Below are 24095 nucleotides of genomic sequence, written 5' to 3'. Positions count from 1 at the left end.
AATTATTTCTTGATAAGCAACATGTGCCTGTGATAGAAGATTTAAATGTTGCATACAAAAGTAGACCTCCTCCTTAAGTCTGTGACCTCCCATCCAAGTCTTCTCCTTTGAAGCAACTCCCGTTACTAGTTGTGTGTCTTTTTCAGATCCGTCCTATGCATATATTAGCAGATACATGTTGCGGGATTTTAAATTGAACTTGAGTACATGATGAGCTTACAGAGAATAAGTAACTATAGTTGACTAACACCCATAAACTCCTATTTTTCGAATGTACTTTATACCAGGCTTTCTCCATCTTCTATTCACCATTAATCCACCATTAATTTCACTGTATGTCTATCTTGGAGAGCAAGAAGGGGCTCAAAATGAACACACAAGACACAGTGTGAGCGTGAAGACAAGACCTACCAGTACATGCGCACAGAGATCCCTGGCTCCAATGCATTTACTTTATGTATAAAAGAGAGTGCTGTGGTGGGAAGTCCAGTGTGGGGTGGGGGGTCCGGGAGGGCCTCTGGACAGTCCCTCGTCCGCGTCTCTTTGGTCTTCCGGACACCATGGTGTGCCTGGCCAGTCGGCGTGCTCTGGGTTTGCAGGGCCATCTCTGCTCTTCCGCCACAAGCACCTAGTAACTCCTTTAGGAGGAGAAACCCTCTCCTGTCCTGACAAGAGTTCTGTTTCTGTCACATGCCTCCGCTAAGTGCCTTTGAGGTTTCTCAGCAGACTATTGCCTTCTCCTCCTGCACCTCACATATTCTTTATGGTGGACTTTTTGCTTTGACCAGGAAATCTGTGTTTCTCCGTGATTGCCCCATGTCTGCAGGGACCAGGCCCTCCATTCTGCCCTTCTTGCCTTCCTTTAAAGACTGTTGAAAACTCTCCTCCTTTCACCCAGCCTTCCCTATTTCCTGACTTCTCAGCACACCTTCACTTGTGACTGTACTCGATGGGAATTCCTTTGTCTGCTCCGAGAACGTGCCTGTTCAAAGTGTTTGGCTTTCTGATCTGTACATAAATTTCCATAGGAATCCTTGGAAGGAAAGTTTATTAGTGACATCACTGCCTTTACTTCCTTTACTTTTCTGTCTGGACTTCTTTTCCGTCCCGTCCCTTAACTACCTAAGGCTTTCCCGTTCTGTTCTTTGAACCCTACTGAAATTCTTTCATCTCATCTACGCCCTCCACATCTCCAGCCAGATGCAATCTTCCCCTTTCCTATTTTTCCTTTTTTTCCATTGCCAGTTGTACCCCATTAAAGTTGCTCCCTCCATTTCTCTTACTGCCCGTTCCTGAAATTGTTTTTCCAGATTGCGAGGGATCAAATGCCATGGCCTTTTATCAGCCTCCTTCTTGTTGATAGTGTCCTCTGTCGTGCGACTCAGCCCTCCCCAGCTCCCCTGTCTGGGAGAGTGCATTGTACCGGTTCTTCCCTCCACTCTAGCACGGGGGCGTCCACTCCCTTCCCTGTCACTCTCTCGGGAGGCTCCTCTGTCTCAGTGGCCCCTGTGCCTTGCTCGGGGCTTTCCCGTGTGCTTGTAGCCCTGCCCCGTGCTCGGCTCCGGCTCCACACCCGTCCACCTGAGGTTCCTGGCATCCTTGAGCATTTGGTTCTGTAAATCCTCAGGCCTAAGCCATGTGTGTGTCACTCAGTCTTTCTTCCTTTTACCTCCGCGTCCTGTCCGCTAGCGCATCCTTCCATTGCTGCCTTCCAGGGCTCCCCTTCTGGCCTGTTTTCGTACCTGGGGAAGTGCTCTGCTGGCCTCCCAGCCAAGGCAGGTCCCTCTGCCATCCAGCTGGTTTATTCATAATGGACCGACCTTTTCACAGTGGCACCTTTATAACCTCACCCCCTCACTTGGAAAGGCCCGCGGCTTGCCATCAGCTGCCGAGTAGATTCTAAGCATGCTGTCTGCTATAGGTGGTCTCTCGCAGTCCCAGCCCCTTCCTTTCCAGCATTGCCTCTCACCTCTGCAAGCCCTGCCTCCAGCCCAAGTCCCCTGATCGTGCCTGGCTCAGTCCCCTGAGCCTGGGCCAGGGCTCCCACATCCCGCTCTCAAATGTCCTCTGTTCTCTTGCAGTCCCACCCTTCATTCAAGGGCCCTCTGTTATCCCATCTCCTTTTCCTTGGACTCCCACACTACCCCACGTGGGAGAGACCACTCCTCCTCAGAACAGTGTAGTACCTACTGCTATACTCTTTCCTTGGGACCCTCATTGCCTTGTGTTATCCACGACTTCTGTGAGGGTGTGTCTTTAACGAGCGTGTGTTTTGTTTCTACACACCCTTTAGCGCCCCCTTCACGGTGTCTGCATGGTGGCCATCACTATGATGCCCATGTGGCTTTTCTCTGCCTGGCTACCCTGTGTCCCTGGAGGTCTGCTGGTGTGGCCTGGTGCCCCCATTCAGGGATTTCCCGCTTCCAGTGGCAGTGCTTACGCACTCTGCCCTTCCAGTCCTCCCCTTCAAGTCCTCCCCACGGCAGGAAGAACCAGCTGAGCTCTGTCTCCTTCCCACCTGCAATTCCCCCCACTCCTCGTTTCTGGCACCCCTGATACTTAGAGGGCAAATCAGTGTGGGTGATTTTTTTTTTTTTTAACCTTCACTTGTCACTAAAATAAGTACATTTGCAGTTCTTACAGTTAAGAGAGCCAGACACATTGCTTCCTGGTGTATCTGGTAGTTAGTTGGCACTGGCTTTCACAGTGTGGTGGAGGAAGGCTACCCCCTCCAGTCATGCAGCACACTGTGTCACGACAGACTGCGCATTCGGTCTGCACCTCGCTGTTTTAGGATGTGCCACAGTCCGCACTGAGCTATGCGACAGTTTGGAAATTTTAAAAATGAAGCTATCCTTGACTTTTCTTAGTATGAAAAGTACTCTCTCATGTGATCACAGCAGGGAAGAGGTGGGGATAGTGGAATGTATTTTTATGCTTGGGTGACTCAAATGGGATTTCACCAAACATCTCAACCCCCCCCCCCCAGCATCCCCTCAGCTGAAGAGCATAAGAAATCCATCTCAAAGGGTAATTCTTTTTGAAAAATTGTAAGTGCCTAAAAATAGGATCTTAACACGAATGTGTATGCTCAACCATATTTCTGTACAGACTGCTGGTACCATACTACTCAACTAGAAGATTCTGAGACTCTCTGCTATTATAATGGTTAGAGCTTGTTGATGAAAATGATATAATAAGGCCTATAAAAATATATATTTCTTCAAATATGGAAGGATAATCTCTAGGAGGTTGTGTTCAATGTTTCATTACATTTGCTTGGAGAGTCTTAGATTCACTGCAAGTATACTCTGTCAGACAAACCTGCTAAATTGCCAGGACTCTTGCCTACCTTTTGGCTGTACTGGGGATAAGCACGCTGGCTATATCCAGTTCTTCCTCTTCTGAACTTGAGGACTTTCTATGGGAAGAACGGGCAATGAAGGGAACTGTGATAGCCCTTCCAGAAATTGCAGTGGAAGTTGTCTTGAAAAACAAATGCCACAGTTTGCTTCCAATGGCCTAGAATGTGCAGCCTCCTGTTTGCATCGTCCTTCCCCACGGACTGGTTGGGATGCTCAGCCAGACCGTCTGTTTTTTCTCCACTGAAACTCATCTGGCCCAAAATGTCTTCCCTCCTCCTCCATGATTTCCCTGTAATTCTGGTATGTTCCTGTGCTTCCCAATATCTTTCTAACTTCCCCATCTTATCCCAGTTCCTCCCTCCTACCTCCAAATTTGGACGTTGATCCAGGACCAAATTATCCAGTTTTATTCTCGTTGGCCATATCAAGTAATAAAGCAATAGAGTGATTACAAAAGTCATTCCCAAATAGGGAAAACAACGAAGGCTGAAGAGTCATTTTAGCACCAATGGAGAGTTACCACCAGAGCTCTCCTACTAAGACAGCAATTGGGAACTTTTCTCAGTAGTTGTTTATTGTCGGTAGGTCTAAAACTGTGCTCTGGCTTCGGATTATTTTCTTGTGGATTCCTACTTGACTCCGAAAATGTGTAAGCTCTAACTATATACAGCTACTTTCACCTCTCCAAACCAAGCCTGCATTAGCAAGTGTCATGAACACAAATACCAGGCTTTTCTCCAGGGGAAAGTGGAGGAGTTCAGAAGGCTTGGTGTCACCAGGTAATGGGTGTATTCATATCCCCAAGATCAAAGGAGGTCTCTCCTCTCCATCTCTGAGTCTGTCTCTGTAGTCCAGCTACACTGGACAGATCTTCAGCAGCTCAAAAGTTACGTCAAGAAAATCGTAAGCCCAGTTCTTGCTTCCTGTTCACCAGTGATAGATGCCCTCTTGTCTAAAACACTGTATATTCTGTTTCTGTCCTATCCAAAACCAGATCTCTGGATTTGCTTAGCACTATGTTTACAATTATATTACCTCTCGATCTTATCATAGGACCTCATGTGCACTTTTGTCTCTCCCCACCCCCATTAGACAGAGCTACCTGAAGGCAAAGATCATATCTTATTCAGGGCCTATCATAGTGAATGGCATGTAATATGCTTAATAATATCTGTTGTTGGAGTAACAGAATGGGTGAAAGAATGAATGAACCAGTCACCCTTCATATTTTCCATTCTTAGACCAATTTTAGTGAACATTCCAAAGTAACAGGACAGGGGAAATAGAAATCACTCACAAAGTCGGGGGGGGGGGGCAAAATAAATTAACTTGTGTTGGCATAAGTTCAATGTATTATATAAAAGAAATGCAAGGGTGATATGTTGTAATCTCGGAATTAACATTTTGTAAGTTTTTAATTAAACAGTTACTTTACCAAGTCAGGTGAGAGTAAATGCCATGCTTTTCTTTAGTTGTAGTTATACTATTAATAATAATGCATTTCTTTTTTTTTTTTTTTAAAGATTTTATTTATTTATTTAACACAGATAGAGACAGCCAGCGAGAGAGGGAACACAAGCAGGGGGAGTGGGAGAGGAAGAAGCAGGCTCGTAGCAGAGGAGCCTGATGTGGGGCTCGATCCCATAACGCCGGGATCACGCCCTGAGCCGAAGGCAGATGCTTAACCGCTGTGCCACCCAGGTGCCCCAATAATAATGCATTTCTTCACCTTGAAGCCTTATTGAGATATTTCAGATAAAAATAATTTGTTGTATTAGATGGCTTGGTCTCACTCACACAGTGATGTATCCTTTGGAGATTCACATTTAACATTTGGCCCTGGACATCTCTGCATTCCACGGCTTGTAGGTCTTTTGAAGGGACAGAGAATGCTTCTGCAGATAGTACAGTTCTTATAAACAAGGGCCGCTTCTGTGAACTGCGGTTCTGTTTTGTTCCTACTGTGTGGACACAGGAGGTGATGTTTCTAGTCAGGATACTTGTGTAAACTGCGGCTGTCTCAGGCACAGTTAAAGCAAAGAGCTGCGTTGTTAACCTACTAGTCCCTGTTTTTATTACAGCATTATTACTTGGCATTTATTAAGCAATAACAATCTTCCAAGTATCGTTAAGAAAGAAGGGGAGAAAAGGAAGGATGGCTTATACTTCTCTAAATTAAGGCTCACTCAGTGCAGTATGTTAGCTCTAGCATTTCGCCTAATGAGAAGATTGTGTGAGTTTGAGACAGTGTGATCAGAAGTTGATTTGGTGTCCTTCCAGGTTGAGTTAAATGTTGGCATCGTTTATGTTCTGTGTCCCTAAACTCTGTATAATTATTGCTCTTATTCCAGATATCTTTCATGTAAGTAAGAAGTATTTTATCTCTGGATTTAGAGACATACACCTTGCTGCGCATAGCCCGTATGTGTCACGGGTACCATGATGTGGTAGAAAATTGAAATTAGCCAGCTGATTGTTCTTCTCTGCCTCATACCTGATGCCTGACTTTACAAATCTTTCAGCCAAATAAATATTTCTTGTCCAAGCCATTACTACTTGGAGAAATTTTCTGGAAAAGTTTTTTTACTAATATTAAGTGGCCATTAGTCTTTCTGGGTTACCAGGTTTTGAGAAAATATTTATAAAACAAAAACTGTTTGGTCCCTTATTCTTTGGAGATGCAGCAGGAGATTGCCCCATTTTTCTAAATCCAGCCCCTTGTGGGGTGAGTGCATGTAGTGGGATCTCACTCGGGGTGTTGGCAACATGTCACGTGGCTCTCTCTGAAGAGCAGCGTAAGAGCAGTGCTCAGGACCACAAAGCAGACAGCTGGGAGTCCCGTAACGTCTGTGTCCCCTGAGCACCGTGAGAACACAAAGCAGCCAGCCCCCACCAGCTTTCACGTGGTCACCAGTCAAGTTCCCACTCTCCTCCTATGTTTGCCTTAACGTCCCCATCATTTCCAAGCTCAATATTACTGAATAGGGAAGAAAAATATATCGCAAAATTGGAAAGCTTTTCACTCACCTTATACTCTGGTGTGTTTGTGTTCATCTACTTGGGGTTTGTGAGGCCTCCTGGTCTAAGCACATTGAATCTGTGTATGTAGAACACTGTAGTATTCATTTCATCTTGGTTAGGTGACCAGAGGTCCCATCTGTGTATTTTTCCTGGTATTAGGCCTTTTACTTGGGATGCTAATATCTGGGGTAAGACTGGCAATGTTTTCCCCTCCCTCCCTGCAGTTAGGTCACCTTCCTGCTATGGATCCAGATTACTGAGTTGTGATACTGACCTCTTTCTCCAAAGTCAATCATAGATTAAAATTAAAAATTAAATATGAAAATATTTTCAGATAGATATTGCTCTTTCAAGCCTTGCGTGTATGGGATAGAATTCTATAAACTCTGGAGTATCTCTAGCCAAAGCTGAGTTTTGCTTTAACAACACCCGGTTGAATCTGCTGGTTGAATGGTATGGCACTCATTATGGGTAAGGATCCGCTCTCCAGCTCCATTGGTTCATTGAACTGAGTGCTGGACCAGGTGCCGTCAAGGTCAGCGGTCCCTCCTCTGATAACGAGGGAGGCCTCTTGGCATTTTTTGTGTTGAGATGATAGACAACATCATAGCTCACTTTCATCATTTTAGAAAATAAATGTAAAAGAGGTCCTCTGACCTCTTTATTTCACTTCATTTTTTTCACTTTATTTTTTCAGATTTTATAGCAGAGTGTATATGGAGACACGTTGAAACTAAGAAAGCAAGCAGTTTTTGGAGATGTTGGGCTCTTAAGTGTAATTGTGGAAATTTGACTGCACCTCAGGTAGAAGCATCATTAATAAAGGTGGTTAGCAGTTATTAGGAATGCCAGAAAAGCTTGAAGTTGAGTTGTGTTTCAGATTTTGCATTGTTAGAAAGAGGCTGTTTACGTTTTATTCTGGAAATTATTAGGATATTGTAACTTGAGGTAAAATGAAAAATGAAAAGAAGTTGAATAGATAATACATTTGAGTTAATACTTTCTTCCTTGATATTGCATTTTATGATAGCTTTATTATAAATGATAAGTGAGTGGATTATTACATATTTTTAACTATTGGCAATGGGCTTGAGAGCTTTAGTTTTGTGTCATAAAAGCAGAAATCCTGACTCCTGGGCTTAACATCTAATGAAATGTTTAATACAGAATAAAATTAGAGTTTTTCCATTGTGCCATAGGAATTAGAGCTAAAGATTTGGCTCCATGGCTATGTTGTGTGCCTGCTTTTAACGTGGTAGATACCATTTTCTGAGATCACCAGATCCCATAAAGGATGCATTGTTGCAACCTGTTTAAAGAATCAGAATTCTTTTAGCACCAGCCATTCTCATATCTATCCATCTACCCATCCATTCTTTCCCCGCCTCCCTTCCTTCCTTCTCTCTCTCTCTCTTCCCCCCTTCCCCTCCGTCCCTCCCTCCACTTCCCTCTTTCACCCTGCCCCACCACTTTGTACCTAACTGGTCCAGATACAGGGAAAGAATCCTTTTCTGTGCACCTGTATTCCTAATGAGTGATTTCTGTGTTCCCGAGAGCTTGAGGCATTTGTGGCTGCTGATTGTCATTACATGACTTCTTTAGCCTTCCGGTGGAGGCTGGTATGAGGAGAGCTATCTCCATATTTTTTTTCTTTCTCTGAAGTTACCTTATTATCCTTGCCATTTATATTAGCAGAACTAAAAAGATGGGTAAGTAGTTTCCTCGAAATGTAAAGCTCAGACCCACATCAAAGAAGTTTCTCAGACGTGAAAGTGGGGGAAGCAGCAGTGAAACCTGCAGTAGCTCAAAAACAGATGGCCGAGTGTCAGGGTGTCACCGAGTCTGAAGAGGAGAACTGAACACTGCTTATCTCAGCTTCAGTTTTACCAAAATGTTTTTATTTGTCTTTGACCCTTAATTCAACTTATAAGAAATTATCCCCAGAAAAGAATCAGAGACAACAGTAACAATTTATATCCATCACCGTGTTATTTTAAGCACTGAGAAATTAGAAACAGCCCAAATGTATTTCTGTATTCTTTTCTGTTTTTTTTCCCCCCAAAGTTTCTACAATGGCCCTGTCAGTGTAATGAGCAAAATACTTGGATCTATTTTCTTAGCTGCCTTTTAAGTGAATATTTAGTATTAAACATTAGCAAAGATGGTTTCACTAGCTACAGAATGCCTTACCAGGAGTGATTTTATTCTCTGTTCAAGTCTTTGGCTTTCCAGTTCTTTCGCCGAAAAAAGTCATCAACCCCCTTGGTCCTCAGTGCCACTGTGGGGTGGGGTAGGAAGGGCGAAGGCGGCTGCTGGTGCTTGTGGGAGTGAGGAAGAGGAAGGGAACAGAGTATAGAGTCTGGGAAGGAAAAGGAAAATGAAGAGGGGCATAGAGATACGTGGTGGGACCCATCAAAATCCCCAATCATTTAAAGTGACCACAAAACTAGTTTTTTTCTTGTTTTTGATCAATATATATTTTCAAGTATCGACTTTATTCCACCAATTCCTTTTTGCCAGATATGTAATTGGATTACAGTTCTATCTCTTCTCTGTTACTGTTTCGAGTTCTCCAAATTTGCATTTTGTCTTTGTCTTAACATTTCTCATTCACCATTGCCTTTTTAATCTTATTTTTATACACTGAAATTAAATTGTTTAAATGTCTCTTGCAGCTAAGATTTAATTTTCCTTCGTAGGTATCTTGAAATTCTGCCCTTTTGTTATTTTTGCCTAGTAGTGGCTTTTTCCATCAGCAGGAAGGAGAGCAGTCAATAGAAATCAATTGCTGACTCAGTGGCTATATGGAGGGCTTACCATAATGCATATTGGAAATGCCTTTAAACCTTTTCCTGAATGGAAGGTGCCGTGGCTTGTGTTTTATGGCCTTCTAATGGTGGACGGTAATCTCATTTAGCATTTTCCCAGAGTGAAAACAGTGCATTAGAGCAGCATAACAAGCATTGCGGATCAATATGGAGGCAGAGCTTTGCCCTTACAGATTAATCCAAGAAGAATGTACCAGAGTCTACTCCAGCAGCTGGGAGACAATTATGCTGATTTCCACCCCCCGTTTGCCCCCTTTCTACTATCTAATCATCAATACACGTTGAAATGTATACAAAAAGGATTTCAGCAGATATCTGTGTGTGTGTGTGTGTGTGTGTGTGTGTGTGTGACACACACACACATAGACCAGACTACCAGACAGGAAATCAAGGACCCTGCAAGTGAGCAGTATTGATTTGTGGTGATAAAAGTATATTTTGACACATCTCAAATCATAAATAACTTGTGGACATTAACTTACACGACTAACGGCTCAAGTCGGTAAATGTTTATATACAACTTAAATTACCGCTTTCTAAGGAGTTCATAGTATTGGATGAATTATTCCATCGCAAATAGTTTTTTAAAAGAAAAAACACACTCTTCTTTATGATGTGTAGCATGTGGAAGCTCATTCTTTACAATCTTTTCCTGTACGTTAATGGCGAAGACCTGAAGAGAAGGTCAGGATTGTTCTAGTCTTCTTTCCCCATCCTCCTTCCCCTGCTTTTACATCTAAGGTATGGTAGAAGAAGTGTGGTCCTCAGCACTGGGATAGAACATAACCCTGTTTTCCCACGAATGATCCTAGGCGTTAGTCATGTATTTGCTGGGTTCAGCTGACCTAATGCTTAATTATATTTTATTCAGTATTTATCCAGATGTGTGTCTTGCTATAATCAGTCAGTTTGTGGTGTCTCTGCTTCTACTTTTCGAAGCACAGCTGACTCCCTTTAGATGCTGATGTTCGTGGTAGGGGATTAGGGAAATCCATGTCCAAAAAAAAATGCGTAGACATATGAACTTTGAAATCTTAGAATGGAAACTCCAGGGAATTTAAATTCTGTGCTTAGATATTTGGCAGAGCTGTAAGATAATGAATGAAAAACTAAAAGCAATATTATGTAAAATTTGTGGGATTATTTTTTTTCCCTCTATGTCTGCTTTCCTTAGAAGGTAGTAAGAAGTAAATTCCCTCAGGGAGCAGTAACATGGTTTGCATTTCAGTTTTCTGTGCTAGCAAAACATGTATTAGCTTAGTGTGTTGGATAAAAGTAATGAGACAAATCGTCACCCAGGGGTTTCCTTATTGATGAGAAGTATTCCCCCTGTGTTCTCTAGGGTTTTTTTTTTTTTTTTAGAACCCGTTTAATATAAAATAATGCTATTTCAAGATTACTACAGAAATAAAAAATGTAAATTGCAAAAAAAGAACTGATATGAAAAACTGGAAGCCTTTTGTACTAAACAAAACTAATTTGAAAAAAAATATGAATTCCTAGATTAAAAGTGATAACATTATGTATTTTTTCTGTGTATGTTTAGTCCTTATAATTCAAGTTCCTCTACCATCTTAACAGGAATATTTCCTTTTCATTGGTATAATTCATTTGGTTGATTTTGTTATCATTTTTCAAGTGTATATTTTAAGATATTTGGAGGCATTTGTGTTTGGTACTGCATATTCACTGAAAGCAAATCTAACTAAAATCTGAGATTTGTAAGTATAATTAGTAAAATTTTAGCCCAGAAAATTTAAAAATGTTTTTTCTCCATCCATCTGTATTCTCAGTAATTTATTGCGTGGCTTCTATAAGAGGTATCCATATGAATAGCTGAGGTCACAAAGAAAATAAGACAGTCCTTCCTTCTTGGGATTTTCCTCCTAGTAGATGTAGGCTAGTAAATTACACCAGGCTATGGTGTAGTCAGCGTTAAGTGGAAGGTGAAAGAGGTGGTGGAAGAAGCTAATACAAGGTCAGTGGAGTCACTGAAAAGGGAGTAGTGGACTCCACCCTTGATGGAGAGCTAGAGAAGCTGTCTAGAGAAGGTTACACTTCAACACTTGCTCAAGTATTACGAGATAAGTAGTTATTTTCTGGATATGTAGGAATGGGTGGGAATTTGGGTTCAGGGCATGTCCAAGATCAAGAGCAGCATGAGCAAAGACATGAAGGGATGTGTATGGATCAAACCTTGAAAGTGGTTTGGTCAGGCTGCAGCAATGTGGGGAATGAAGGCTAAAAAGTAGGTGGAAACATGATCCAGAAGGACTTGCCTGTTGACCTTGCATTTTTTTAAGAAAGCAGTAGGGAGAGATACGGTCTCAGATATATGTGTTAGAAAGAACCTTCTGGAAGGCAGGAGTAGAGGGGCAAAAGCTAAGAGACGGATTAGTTTAGAGGGCTTTGCCTGATTCCAGGATAAAAGTGATTATGAATTAACGTAATGATAGTGAATATAGAGAAAGAGGACCAGACTGTGTTATCTCTAACTTTGCGACCTACTAGATGTGGGCATGGAAGAGAGAAGTTAGGGCTCTCAGGTTTCTGATTTGGCTGACTGGGCTGAAGTGTATTGGCACCAGTCACCTGGTTTAGGTATAGGTTTGGTTGGGAATGTTACAGTGTCTGGAGAGGCTTGTGGTGGTATCAGTTACTGGAACTTAATTTCATAGAAATCATTTTTAGAAACTTTCATTCTATACTTGCAACATTTATATCTTATTTAATGTTTTATATACTCTTTAGCCTTGATCTTCATTCTGATTGAAGACAATTTGTCTCACTGGTTCCTGTTTTTGTTTTCAGGAGGTATGAGTTTCATCCTGTCTGCGCTGATCTGCAGGCCAAAATTCTCCAGTGTTACCGCCAGAACACCCAGCAGACCCTCAGCTGCTCTGCTCTGGCCAACCAGTACATGCGCTGTGTCAATCAGGCCAAACAGGTGGGTGTGCAGGCCAGATTAACTGGGGCACCAGAAGAAAGCAAGATGAGGACTGAATAGGCTCATGTGTATGGAAGAGCCTTATACACCAAGTATAAGTTGTTGCATCATCAAAAATTGCCATAACAAGTCCATTACTTAGTAATCAACTCCCATCTAGGTGTTTAACTCATTTACTTACAGGGAAGAAAAAGATTCTTACTAAATATTTTTTTCCAGTTGCTTTGAACTTTTGTCCTTTATGGTAATTGTATCCTGAAGATCATTGCCCCATATTTCTGAGTCAATGCTCAAAGCCAGCAAAGAGGAAGAATACAAGTTATGGGACCAGCAGCTTTGGGTCTGTGAGCAGCTAGTAGTCATGCAGAGAAACACAAAAGACAAACAAAAAGCCACCTTTCGTGCACCGTTCAATCTTCTACCAGTTGGTAGAGCCCACCGGATTGGGAAGGGAAAGGGAGGCCAGAGATGGGATTTAGGCAACACTTTCCATCACTTTTATGTACCTCAGCCATACTCTTCCCTTGATCCCCACCCCCCATTCCAAAATAATTTGATGTTCACAGGAATGTGTTTTCTCTAATTCATGTGCTTTAGAAAGCTAATGATAAACCCTGAAGCAAATTATCAATTCTGGCAGGTCACATAATTCCCTATCATTTAACTGATTTAACAGTTGGATGTAGGTTGTTCTGACAGACAGAAATTGTTGGAAACCTTGATTCTTTCTGCTGATGAACTCCCTAGAGCTGACCTTCTGACCCAACTAAATCTAGCGTTTGAGTTACACAGCATGCCTTTTTGCAGTCTAATTTGCTATAGTTATAATAAAACCACTTAGTGTAAATTTCTAACACTCTATAAATTTCTGTTATTTATGGGAGGGTTGGTATTGTCTGGGTACCTAGAAAGTAACATCAACACTAGTAGAAAAAAATATAACCAAGATTTATTAAAAGCCTGTGTTTTCTTTAAAAGCCTAGTAGCTTGAGGCTTTCTTCTGTTTCTTACTTGTATTTCCAACTGTATAACTCCTAGTAGCATGCCGGTGATTCTTTTCTTTAAAGGTCTTTGATAGAAATAATGTTGCTAATGTTAAGTTAGTACTTTTTTTTGTCAAAGACAGCTTCTGATATGCTCTTAACAAGCCCCAGCCTTTAATACTGATACTAACTGAAGTGCCTGAGACCTGCAGGCTGACTCATGGGTTTTTCTGACTTGATATTAATGCCACATAGAGGTGGGGGTAGTAGTTAGTGCAAAGAAGGGCTGTGACAAAGTGTATGTTTCTATGCTGGCGTCTGACAAACATGCCTATTTGCACAGTGTGATTTGTAACATTACCAAAGTGGCAACTGCAAGGGTGTATGGAGTTTCGACTCCACCCTGCCTGTCTGGGTTGTGTTGAATTATCTGCACCTTGCCTCATGGGATCAACGGCATATATTTATAGAATAAAACAAAGTTGCTTTGTGACAACATCAAATATGCCGCACGGTGCAGTAGGGAGTTCAAATTGGGCAGATCTGGGTTTGTATGAAAGCTTTGTCTTTTACTAACTCTGTGACCTTGGGCATTGAATTTTCTCATCTGTGAATTGGGATAATGTTATCCCCAGTGTTGTGGGGGTTACATTTATATAAAGTATTCGGTAAATCTTATTTTTTCCTTCTTTCCTCAGTTGTGTTATTTCATATTGAAATCATGTTGAAATCACTAAACAGATCATCCCAAAGCACCAAATTATTACTACTGATTCCAAAAGAGACCCCCCTCCCCCAGTCTGCAACATAATTTAATATCCTTTCCGGCAAGTGTGTTTTGAGGTACCTATTGTTTTCACAACTCTTATATTCAAATATTAGGGAGCCTATACCACCAGGTAATAATACAAAGATAGCTGTCCACAAAGTATTTTTATCCTAAGATGGGCAACATTGTAATGGGCAAGAAAACAAGAAACAACAATACCTTGTATTTCTATAGTACTTTAGATTTCCGGGTGATTTCACATCCATTCTCTTGCTTGTTTTTATGACAACCTGAGATGTAAATAGAGACAGTTTTATTTTCACAGTTTTACAGTTGAGAGACTTGAAACCCAGGGAAGTCATGATGGTAAATGTAACAACTAAACCAAGATATACCTTACCATGAAAACAAATTAAAAATGGTGTTTGGTTTTTGAGTTGGGTGTGAGAAGGGACATCCATTATCCACGAATACAGAAATAAGGCAGTGAGAGAAAGTGTCACCGATGATCATGAAGTGAAGAGGAAAACATGAATATCAAATGAAGTCATAACGGAGACTGAAGGTGGTAAATAAGGAGGTGGGGTTATAAAGGCCATGGACAAAGGTGCAGCTCAGCAAAAAGATGCCCTATTTTAAGACCACACCAAAATGGCCACAGGGGCTTAATACCAGCATTTCCTGAGCACTTTTCCTCTAATACCACGTTTCCCTTTTTCCTCAGTGTGAAGTTTGTCTAACCTTGGGACCCCTGACACTGCCCATTGTTAGAAGAGCATCAGCAGCATAGTGGTCCTGAGCGTCAGTTGTAGCGGGTCCTGACCGTTCAGCTCCCCTTCTTGTGTTCTCTTGTTAGATCCAAAGAAGCACCTAGACATGCTAATGTGGAGAATGGTAAACCTGACAACAACGCATTAGGTCATATTGTCCATTTCCGGCACAGTGCAGGAGTTTTTCCCCTTGGAATAATTCCAAGAACCAAATCCCCTCCACTTTTAAATGACTCATAAGATTGGGCTTTCACTGGTTCCCTTGAGGCACTGTTCTATAGACTAATAGATTTACTGATTGGAAAATTTCCGGATATTCCTTAGCCTTATTTTTCGTTCTTCATCCATTTACTCACATCAGTCTTTCTTCAGCTATTCTTAAACAATTCCTCATGGGTTGATATGAGACATTTAGACTGTTACTTCCACTATATTAAGTTATGTGTTCTTCATAAGGGTAAAGAGGTAATAAATTGCTGTAATTATTATTTCTAAGACTTAAAAGCCACTGGCTAGCTGTATGAGTTACGGCTTTTAAAAATGTAGGAGGACATCGATTGATAGATTGTGTCTTTTATTTCTCGTATCTGCCTACCTTCATAGCTTTCTATAAACTCCCCAAAATTGAATTACCTATTTTTACCATTATAACCTGATTCCTATTCTATCTTGGTTCACCTTCCTTACAGGGGACTACAGAAGGTGGGAGAGAAATGGGAAGCCAGTGATATTTGCCACTACTGGGCCAAAATGTACTCAGTTTTTCTTTATAGAAAAACTTTATAGTTTTTCTTTATAGATAGAGAAAGGGCCCCTCTCAGATCTGCATTGCTCTGTTCCCCTGGATACCCCACTGCCCTGATATTTTCTTGCAACATCTCTGGGGGCTTGGGGGGTAGCATGCTTAGGGGGCAATTCGAAGCATTCCAACTCTCTTCCTAACCCTGCTGCTAAAAGAATTGGTACAGAAGCTGGCTGGGCTCTGGGCAACCATTCTGTGTTCCCTGGAAGGTAGAGTTTGTGGGAAATACGGTATGTAACATTCCAATCTAGTCATGGTGACCTGGGCTTCAGTTTCTTCTTTGCTAAATTATGGGTTTGAACTAGGTGATCCACGAGGGCCTTTCAGCGGTGATGCTGTGGGACTAGTTCTACTTCCATGCATGAGAGCAAGGGTCTATGTGCACAGGAACACACGTCTGTGAGCACATTTCTGTCTGTTTGGTGTAGGCAGCACCCCTGCTCTGGGGACCTCCAGCACTTGTGCCTCTGCCTCGTAGATTTTTCTGTCAGCCTTAAACTTGTACTTCTGATTTTTCTGCATGTTGCCTGGCCTCCCACCGCTATGTACCCTTTCCTTGAAGCTGATGTTCCTGACAGCCCCAGGGAAGCCAAAGTAGCAGAATGAACTAGGAGGGGGTAAAAACAGTTTCTCGGAAGGCAGTGTATTGAAAAACAGCTGTCTCAGCACTGCCTGGCAGAATGTAGCCTGCCAGCTAATAACGCCATCAGAAAACGTAGGCTGTCTCCCTCTAGCCAGCCCCAGGCCCCCTGTTCTGCAGAGGCTTTCACCTACCCACCGTGGATCGTGGCGGTCAGGGAGTGTGGAGACAGAGCAGGAAGCCAAGTCAGAAGAGCCAAGGAAAGCCTGGGACTACAAGCAAGGGCCAGACCCAGAGATGCCAAAGAACAGAGGTCAGTGTGGAGCCTGGAGTCAGACGATAGAGGCCAGTCAGGAGAAGATAAACCATCGCAGAAGCTTAAATCAGCAAGTGGGCAGTGGGTCAGTAGCCAAGTAAGCAGCTCAGTTGAAGGAAGGATTGAAATGAGGACATCTTGTAAGCAAGGCAGTGCATTCCTTAGGCCTATGCTTCCTGCTGGTATCGTTGGGGAGATCAGAACGTCACCCGGCGGTAGTAGAGAGCATGAGGTCGAGACCCTGGTAAATGAGGCTGGATCTTAATATGAAGTTACTTCAGCCCAATGTTGTGCATCCACTTCTTCCTTTCCAAAGTGGAAATGACACTTACAGTCCTTGGGTAACCCCCAAAATAGAAAACCTTAATTAAGATCAGGGCATATGGAGAGATTTCCCATGGCAGGAAGCATCCGCCTTCTTGAGGACATTGTATTTTATCTCCCCTGTGACCCGAGTTTGTATTAGACCAGGCCTCAAATACGTCCCTGTTGTCTGAGTGTAAAGAAGGTCTAAAAACACAGTAGTCGCTGTCGCTTTAGAAATCAGCGTTCTTGAAAGAAAAATCCAGTGCCAGAGCAGGCTGTATTTTATCATTGCTTTCAGCTGAATTATAAAGTACGTCCAAATGATTGAACAGAGTCATAGGCTGTTAGAGCTAAACAGGCTTTAGAGATCATGTGACCTAATCCCGTCTTCTCACCTGGAAACATTTGCACTCACAGTGTCAGTGATCTGTTTATGGGACGGTGTCCAGAGCAGAATAGCCTGTTCCTGGTGCCAAACCCAGTGTGCTGTTTTTCTGTAATACCAGGTCTCAGACATGGGTGAACATCAGAATCAGCTGAGGAGTGCATTTGAAATGTACACTTCTGGCCCCGTCCCTGGAGATTATGGTTCAGAAGGTCTGAGGTTGGACCTGGACATCTGAACTTTCAACAAATTCCCCAAGTAACTCTGTGCACAGGAGTTTGACAGACATACTCTAGAGCCCATTGGCCTACCCTGGATTAGAGGTCTTTGATCTTTCAGAGGCCCTGCTAAATCTCTGTTTTCCCTCTTTCGGAAGTTGAGGACCTGCCACTACCTGTCACTGCTTCTTGGGTCTGAGCCATCTGGCAGAGGTCTCATCAGACCGACCCTGGGAACTTATTCCTAGTTCAGCCTCAGGAATAAATTAGAGGTCTTGAACAGAGGGTGGGAGCCCCTTACAAAGAAGTTATTTTCTTCTCCTCCTGTTGCCTCCTTTGAAACTGTAGGTACCCCTGGGTGGGGAGCCACACCTGGTTTTCATGGGCGGGAGGGAGGAAAGAGGCACTGAACCAAGGTAACACAGTCCCCTGGCCAGCTCACGATCATGACTAGACCCTCCCTTGGCTCTGCTACTTCGGTACCCTGCTCCCCTCTCCTGACCCACCGTGGGGTCCCCTCTCTTTATGCATTTTCTTTTTTTTTTTTTTTTTTTAAGATTTATTTATTTGACAGAGGGAGAGATAGCCAGCGAGGGAGGGAACACAAGCAGGGGGAGTGGGAGAGGAAGAAGCAGGCTCCCAGCGGAGCAGGGAGCCCGATTTGGGGCTCGATCCCAGGACCCTGGGATCACGGCCTGAGCCGAAGGCAGACGCTTAACGACTGAGCCACCCAGGCGCCCCTATGCATTTGCTTCTGATGTCCACAGACAGCCACCTAGGGAGCACAGAGATAAATCAAGAAGGTTAATATTCTGGGAAGACCTATGGGAGCATGTTTTTCTTGTGTTCAGAGGCTTCTTTGTCATCATCACCTAATGACATTTATTAATGGCCCAGCGGGGCTGCTCATATTCAAGATGACACATGGGTGTTCCACAGTAGATTTCCTGTCCTTTGGTGGGGTGGCCTTTCGGACTTGGAGTCACATCAAAGGGAACTGAATTCCAAACTTTACATGTGTTATCAGTCTCTCCTATCGTAGGGAACCCTTCTCAAAACCTCTTTCTGAGAGTAATCGTCGTTCTATGACATTTTCTTTTTTTTTTTTAATTTGGATTTAATAGAAGAAATATTACGATGGTAATAGACTCTTTTTTCTTAATAAGCATTTCTTTTCTAGTGCTTATCCTTCAAGAGTTAGAGCTGCAATATGTTCGTGTTTTGTCTGTTATTGCAGCAAGTTGTGTAAACAGTTAATTACTCATAACTTCATTTGAATGTTACACAGAGCATTTGTCAGAGAAGGTATGAAACCAGATCCAGGCATAAAGCAGGGAGAAGAAGGAGCAGCACTGGCTGGCCGGGAGAGACGGAGTGAGAAAACAGGAAGTTGGCTAATCAGATTTTCAGGTGGTCCGGAGTAGTGCTTGGTGCACAGGCAAAGCTCTCTTTGTGTTCCTCCGAAATTGAATTTATTGATTACTTTTGTTTCTGTCTCACCCTCTCCTCATTGTGACTTCCACACTCCCTTGTCTTTTGCTCCCCACTTTTCATGTCCCTTCTTGGGGAAAAACTCAGGTATACCCAGACACATTCCCATTTTAGTTCTCCCCCATAAACCCTCCTGCTTCCGTACTCGGCTTCATTAGGGCTTTTGAAATCTTGGCGAGATGCTGGGTGAGCTCAGAGACAAGCATTCTGAATAGTGTCTTTAAAAATAAAAGTATTTTTTTCTCTTGATGATGATTGTTTAGCAATCCAGGGTTGCCGTAATTCTTCTTAAATACATTGACACATCCAGTAGCCGACACGTGGCTGTGAAAGTCAGCCCCTTCAGGAAAGCTATAAGTCAGAAACCAGTTGATGAGATTACTGTGTAACAAAAATATTTGAGGAAAACAGTGAAGATCATTTTAATAAATGGAAATGGCAGGCAATCTCCGGTCTCCAGGGGCCCTGCTCTTGTCTGACAGCGTGAGCTGCCAGTTGTTCCTTCCTCGGTGGCTGGAATCAGAGACAGACTCGGGGAAAGAGCAGTACGGATGCCTGAGCCCTTCTCTCCTTTTGGTAATTTACGCAGCTGTTTATAAAAGGGGTTTCTGCAGGCCCATATACGTGAATGATGAGCCAACGCAAGGAATTTCTTTCTCCACATTAAGATTAAGTGTTAGCAGTTCCTTAAATGAAGGAAGCAATCTTTTATAACTTGCAAATCTTCTCCCTGATTCTTCGGGGAATTTCCTATGTTAATTTATGCAGTGTTAAATTTATGCAGTGTTGAAATTCAGCCCAAAAGCAGCTACTTACAGAACCGATACAGAGACTGTGGGAGAACCTATAAGGTGACACTAAATGACACAGACCTTTCCAGGCCTCTGGATCCTTCCAGCCAAACGTCGTTGGGCCTGGGTTTTGAGCAGGTTTTATGGAATAGTTAGAATAGTAATAACACAGTGTTTTGCCAATCTAATTTTTTTTAATTCAACTTGACGTTGTATTTATTAATGTCTTTGAAGTCGGGAGGTTTTGTATCACCTCTGTCACCCTGTGCAGTTTACAACATGGGTGTAGACTGGCCCTGGAGCCTTCTCGTGTCCAAAGAGCCACCTGTGAATTAGCTGAACTGTTGTGCTGTCCTTGAAAATTAGAATTTTAATACACGTAGCCGGCTATTCTGTGAATGTAGTAATTTCTCTATGTTTCATATTTGCTCAGAAGTGTTCTGTTAGTCTTTTCATTAGACGGGCCCGCTGATCTTCTAACCAGCCAGGGCCTAGCTTGTCTCTCTCAAAGACTAAAGAGAGTCTGATACACTTAACATTATATAATCCGGGTGGAAAATTACCCTTATATATTTGGTTGGGGTTACAGAAAGAAGGGTAGTAAAAAAAATTCCCTTGACTCTCAAAAAACACTTTATTGCTTTAATTATATTGTGGTCACTGCAGATTATTTTGCAACATTTGCAAAGAGTTACACTTTGTCACATAGCTTTCATAACCATAGGACCTAAGCTGTAGAATGAGGCATAGCCATGTAATCTTGATCAGGCAGATCATAGCTTAAAGTTCACATTGGTATGTTGAAAAAAGTAGTGAGTGTGTACCTCCCCAAATGCAAAATGGCATCCCTCATAAAATGATGATTTTTTTTTTAGTAACTGAATGCCTTTAGATGGGCCAAGTATAAATCTATTTTATATTGACTTTTATTTCGTATTACCATATAATATTGTGGTGAGGTGGTCTCTATATCTGGAAGTCATCGTTTCCTGTCCAAATAGTTGGACACACGGTTGTTGTCTCACACGGATCAAGCCACAAGAGAGTAAATGAGACACTAGGATACTGGGACATTGTCTGGTCTGACTCTTAACATCGTGTGTGCTCAATTTTTAATTTTTCCAACAAATACAGAGCGTATGTGAATGAGGGGTTTGAGAGAAATCTCACATTGTGGTGTTTGTTCTGTAAGACAACTCTGCTGAGCCAAGTCTTCTGCTTTATCTGCTTTGTCTTTCCTGTTTTCTCTAGATGCATCTGGCTTTTCTAGTTTACTTCCTCCTTGAGCGTATCATCTTTTGTGACCATTTCTGTATGTGTTCTCTCTAAACTAGTTTGCCTGCTTTTGTATGTGGTCTTTTGTGCCTTGTGGACATAGACTTCTTAGGATAATCTACCCATCCTTTGCTTTTGTGACCCAACACGCTCTCTTATTTGTCCTTCTACGCTTTCTGTTCTGCCCTGTTATTTCAATCATTTTTCTTCATCTTTGGCTTTAAATCTTCTCTAAAGACTGTTGACATCTCTTCCCAAGGTTGTAGCTTCCTTCTAGACATTTCCATCTGGGATTTCTTATAAACCCAAAATTTAAGTCCTTTTCCTCATTCCCAGGCTGGCTCCTCCCCCTGACTTTTCCATTTCTCTTGGTGACACCTCCATTCCCCCTGTCACTGAGGATCATCATACCTTAGGTCTCACCACCTCTATTTTTCTAGCCATGTCTTTTATGGCTCTATCTATTTCTCATTCCCACCCTTGATTCCTAATCTGCCTCTGCCCTGGTCTTCTTGCCTCCAGGCTCTCATCTGTGGGATCCGTTATGCCAAGGATGTCAGGGTAACCCTCCCAAATGACATTTTCCTATTTAAAGACATGCGTTGGATTCCCAGGTTTTTTCCAGAAAGCCAACAGGCTTTCACCCTGGGCCCTTTGGACACTCTTTTCCTTGGCATATCCTTGTTGTACACCCTTTCCTCTAGCTAGGCCAGTCTTTCTCCTCTGCCCTCCATACATACTGGGCTTGCTCCTATCTCCAAGTCCTTGCCTCCCTGCCCTCACCTCTCCCCAACGCTCTCCTGGTCCTTCTGTCTAGATTCTGAAAGACTCAGAGAGATGGTCTGAAAGGTCCTATTAGAAGCCTCCTCTGACCACTCCAGTTCTTTTTTTTTTTTTTTTTTTTTTTTAAGATTTTATTTATTCATTTGACAGAGACAGCCAGCGAGAGAAGGAACACAAGCAGGGGGAGTGGGAGAGGAAGAAGCAGGCTCATAGCAGAGGAGCCTGACATGGCGCTCGATCCCAGAATGCCAGGATCACACCCTGAGCCAAAGGCAGACGCTTAACAACTGAGCCACCCAGGCGCCCCTGACCACTCCAGTTCTAATTACTTTCTCCTCTGTATTCTTTTGTTTATCTTGAATTTTATACTGTATGTATTACTCAGTAAAATTACTTTTTAGCATATATTTAGCAAGTACATTTTTTTAAGTAGCACATTATTACATTATATTATGCCTTAATTTTCCATGGGCCTGTGTATTGGTTTCCCCATAGCACTTTACTCGGTGCAGTGATTACCTAGTAGGAGCTCCGTTAAGAGCTGGAAGGGTGAGGGCTGTAGGGAAGAAGGTGTGAACTGCAGGCAACCTTCTGCCTGACCTAGCCTCCTCTTCCTGAATAATTTCAAAACTAAAGGGGAAAGCATCACTTTTGTCTTTTAAAGATTTCTGAGAATAGAGAATATATCCCCTGCCTCGGCTAGTTATAGAATTTTAATCTGATAGTTGAGAACCACCCCCTACGCCCAATCACAAAAATAAATAACCAAATAGGATGTAGGGGCCATTTTTGCAATTTCGGAATAGATACTTATCTTTGTACGTCCGTCCAGCATTGCAAGCTTACGAACATCTGTGTTCTGCCTGGGATGGGCAGAGGTTTCTGGAAGAGGTTCTTGTCCTCTCGGAGCCTTTGGGGTTTAACCTCTACTCCACCCCAGCCCTCACCCCCGCTGCCTTGACAATAGCTTCACCCCAGTCCCTGTGGCCACCAGAAATACTCCCATGCATCCCACATGCCCATGGTTGTGAGACAGCACCCATGTCCACAGCCGGCTACGATCCAGGCCATGCTCACTCAGGTTCAGCTTCGTATGGCGGCAGGGGTGGGGGGTGGGGTCATTTGGAGATTATACATGATTAAGCAATGGCGTTCATTAAAGGTAATAATATTTTGAGACCAAGAAGCATGCACCTTGTTTTATGTGTTTTTGAGTAGATCTTTGAAAAGTAATACAAATAGTATTAAATAGTTCTTGCCATTTTGGGGATCCCTCCTTCTGCTGGTAAAAACTCATGTTTTCTATTTCTCTTGCAGAGCATGCTTGAGAAGGGAGGATAAAGTCAACTTTTAGAACAAGCAGAACTCCTCAACGTTAATTCCAGAGGCGGAACATTTTTTTTTTCCTAGTAAGAAAGTAACCCATTTAAGGAGAAGACGATTAAAGAGAAGCACCAAAGAGCAGATCCAGCCGAAGCATATCCCAGTTTGATCAACTGCAGTTTGAAAAGCCAAGGCCTAGATCAGGTATCAGCCAGCAAGGACACACTGCAGTGTTAGTCAACCCTGTTCATGATGATTAAAAGAGAAAGGCAGCCCTCTACACCTTTCTAACTTTCTATTCAACTCTTTCTTCTCACAAGCTCCAGGGTTGGGTGAATCTTCATTCCAGCAGAGCTGGGGCAGGGGGTTGGGATGGGGGCTAAGGTAATTGGAGCGGGGTGGGGAAAGGGCACCATACCTCCCCCAGCAGTGCTGGGTGCAATCGTCTAGGCTCTGGCATGTTGGTTTTTCTCTTTTTCTTTTCTCCCTTGACTATATAAGACCTACTTCATTTTAACTTACTATGGTGATCATATAAGTAAGACAAAAAGGAGAGAAAAATGTACCTCTTTTACTGGAATAATGTTTATGATTACAAGTGAAATAAGGCATTTTTTTATCAACATAAAGGCAACCTTGGCTTATACAACCTCTTCTCGATCATGAATACTGACATCTTTACTGCACTCACTATCAATAATAAATATATTTTCCGAAGAAGACTGGCATTGCAGCCTGGGGCCTCGTGTATTCCTTTCGTTGGGTTAGATGGTTATGCATATGGGAATTGAGCTGATTTATATTGTTATTAATTTGCATCTGTGCCGTACCTTTCCTCTAAAAAGCTCCAAAGCACTTTGCAGAGCCTCAGACAGTCAAGAGATACTTAAAACTTGCCTCTCAGCTAGGTAGGATTCAGTAAGGTCTTTACAAATTGCATGAACCTTTCTGTCTTTGGGATGACTTAAGTCACCCTGCCTGGGGCAAGAACTGGATTAGATAAGCTTGGTTAGGAATGTCTGACCCTGCAATAGTACGAAAATGTTTAAAAACAAAAAAAAACCCCAATCCTTAGCAGCTTTTTCCTCTTTCCAATTTCATTGAAATTTCTTGATTATAACTTATTTTTCTACCAGAGGAGT

General features: G+C 42.6%; 1 protein-coding gene across 2 annotated transcripts in view; it reads left to right on the top strand.

Moving 5' to 3' along the window:
- Positions 1–23681, top strand: part of CHCHD3 (coiled-coil-helix-coiled-coil-helix domain containing 3) — a 261420-nt gene extending 237739 nt beyond the window's left edge. For both annotated transcript variants that reach the window (XM_057304554.1, XM_026511225.4), the window contains 2 exons: positions 12026–12161; positions 22948–23681. In XM_057304554.1, the coding sequence (XP_057160537.1) occupies positions 12026–12161; positions 22948–22971 (160 nt within the window). In that variant the 3' untranslated portion in view covers positions 22972–23681. The remainder of the gene's footprint in view (positions 1–12025; positions 12162–22947) is intronic.
- Positions 23682–24095: the final 414 nt, after the last annotated feature.

Source organism: Ursus arctos, unplaced genomic scaffold (assembly GCF_023065955.2).
Source record: "Ursus arctos isolate Adak ecotype North America unplaced genomic scaffold, UrsArc2.0 scaffold_3, whole genome shotgun sequence".
In the NCBI taxonomy this organism is placed as follows: domain Eukaryota; kingdom Metazoa; phylum Chordata; class Mammalia; order Carnivora; family Ursidae; genus Ursus; species Ursus arctos.
Note: the sequence above shows the minus strand (reverse complement) of the source record. Positions and strands in the feature narration are given on the sequence as shown.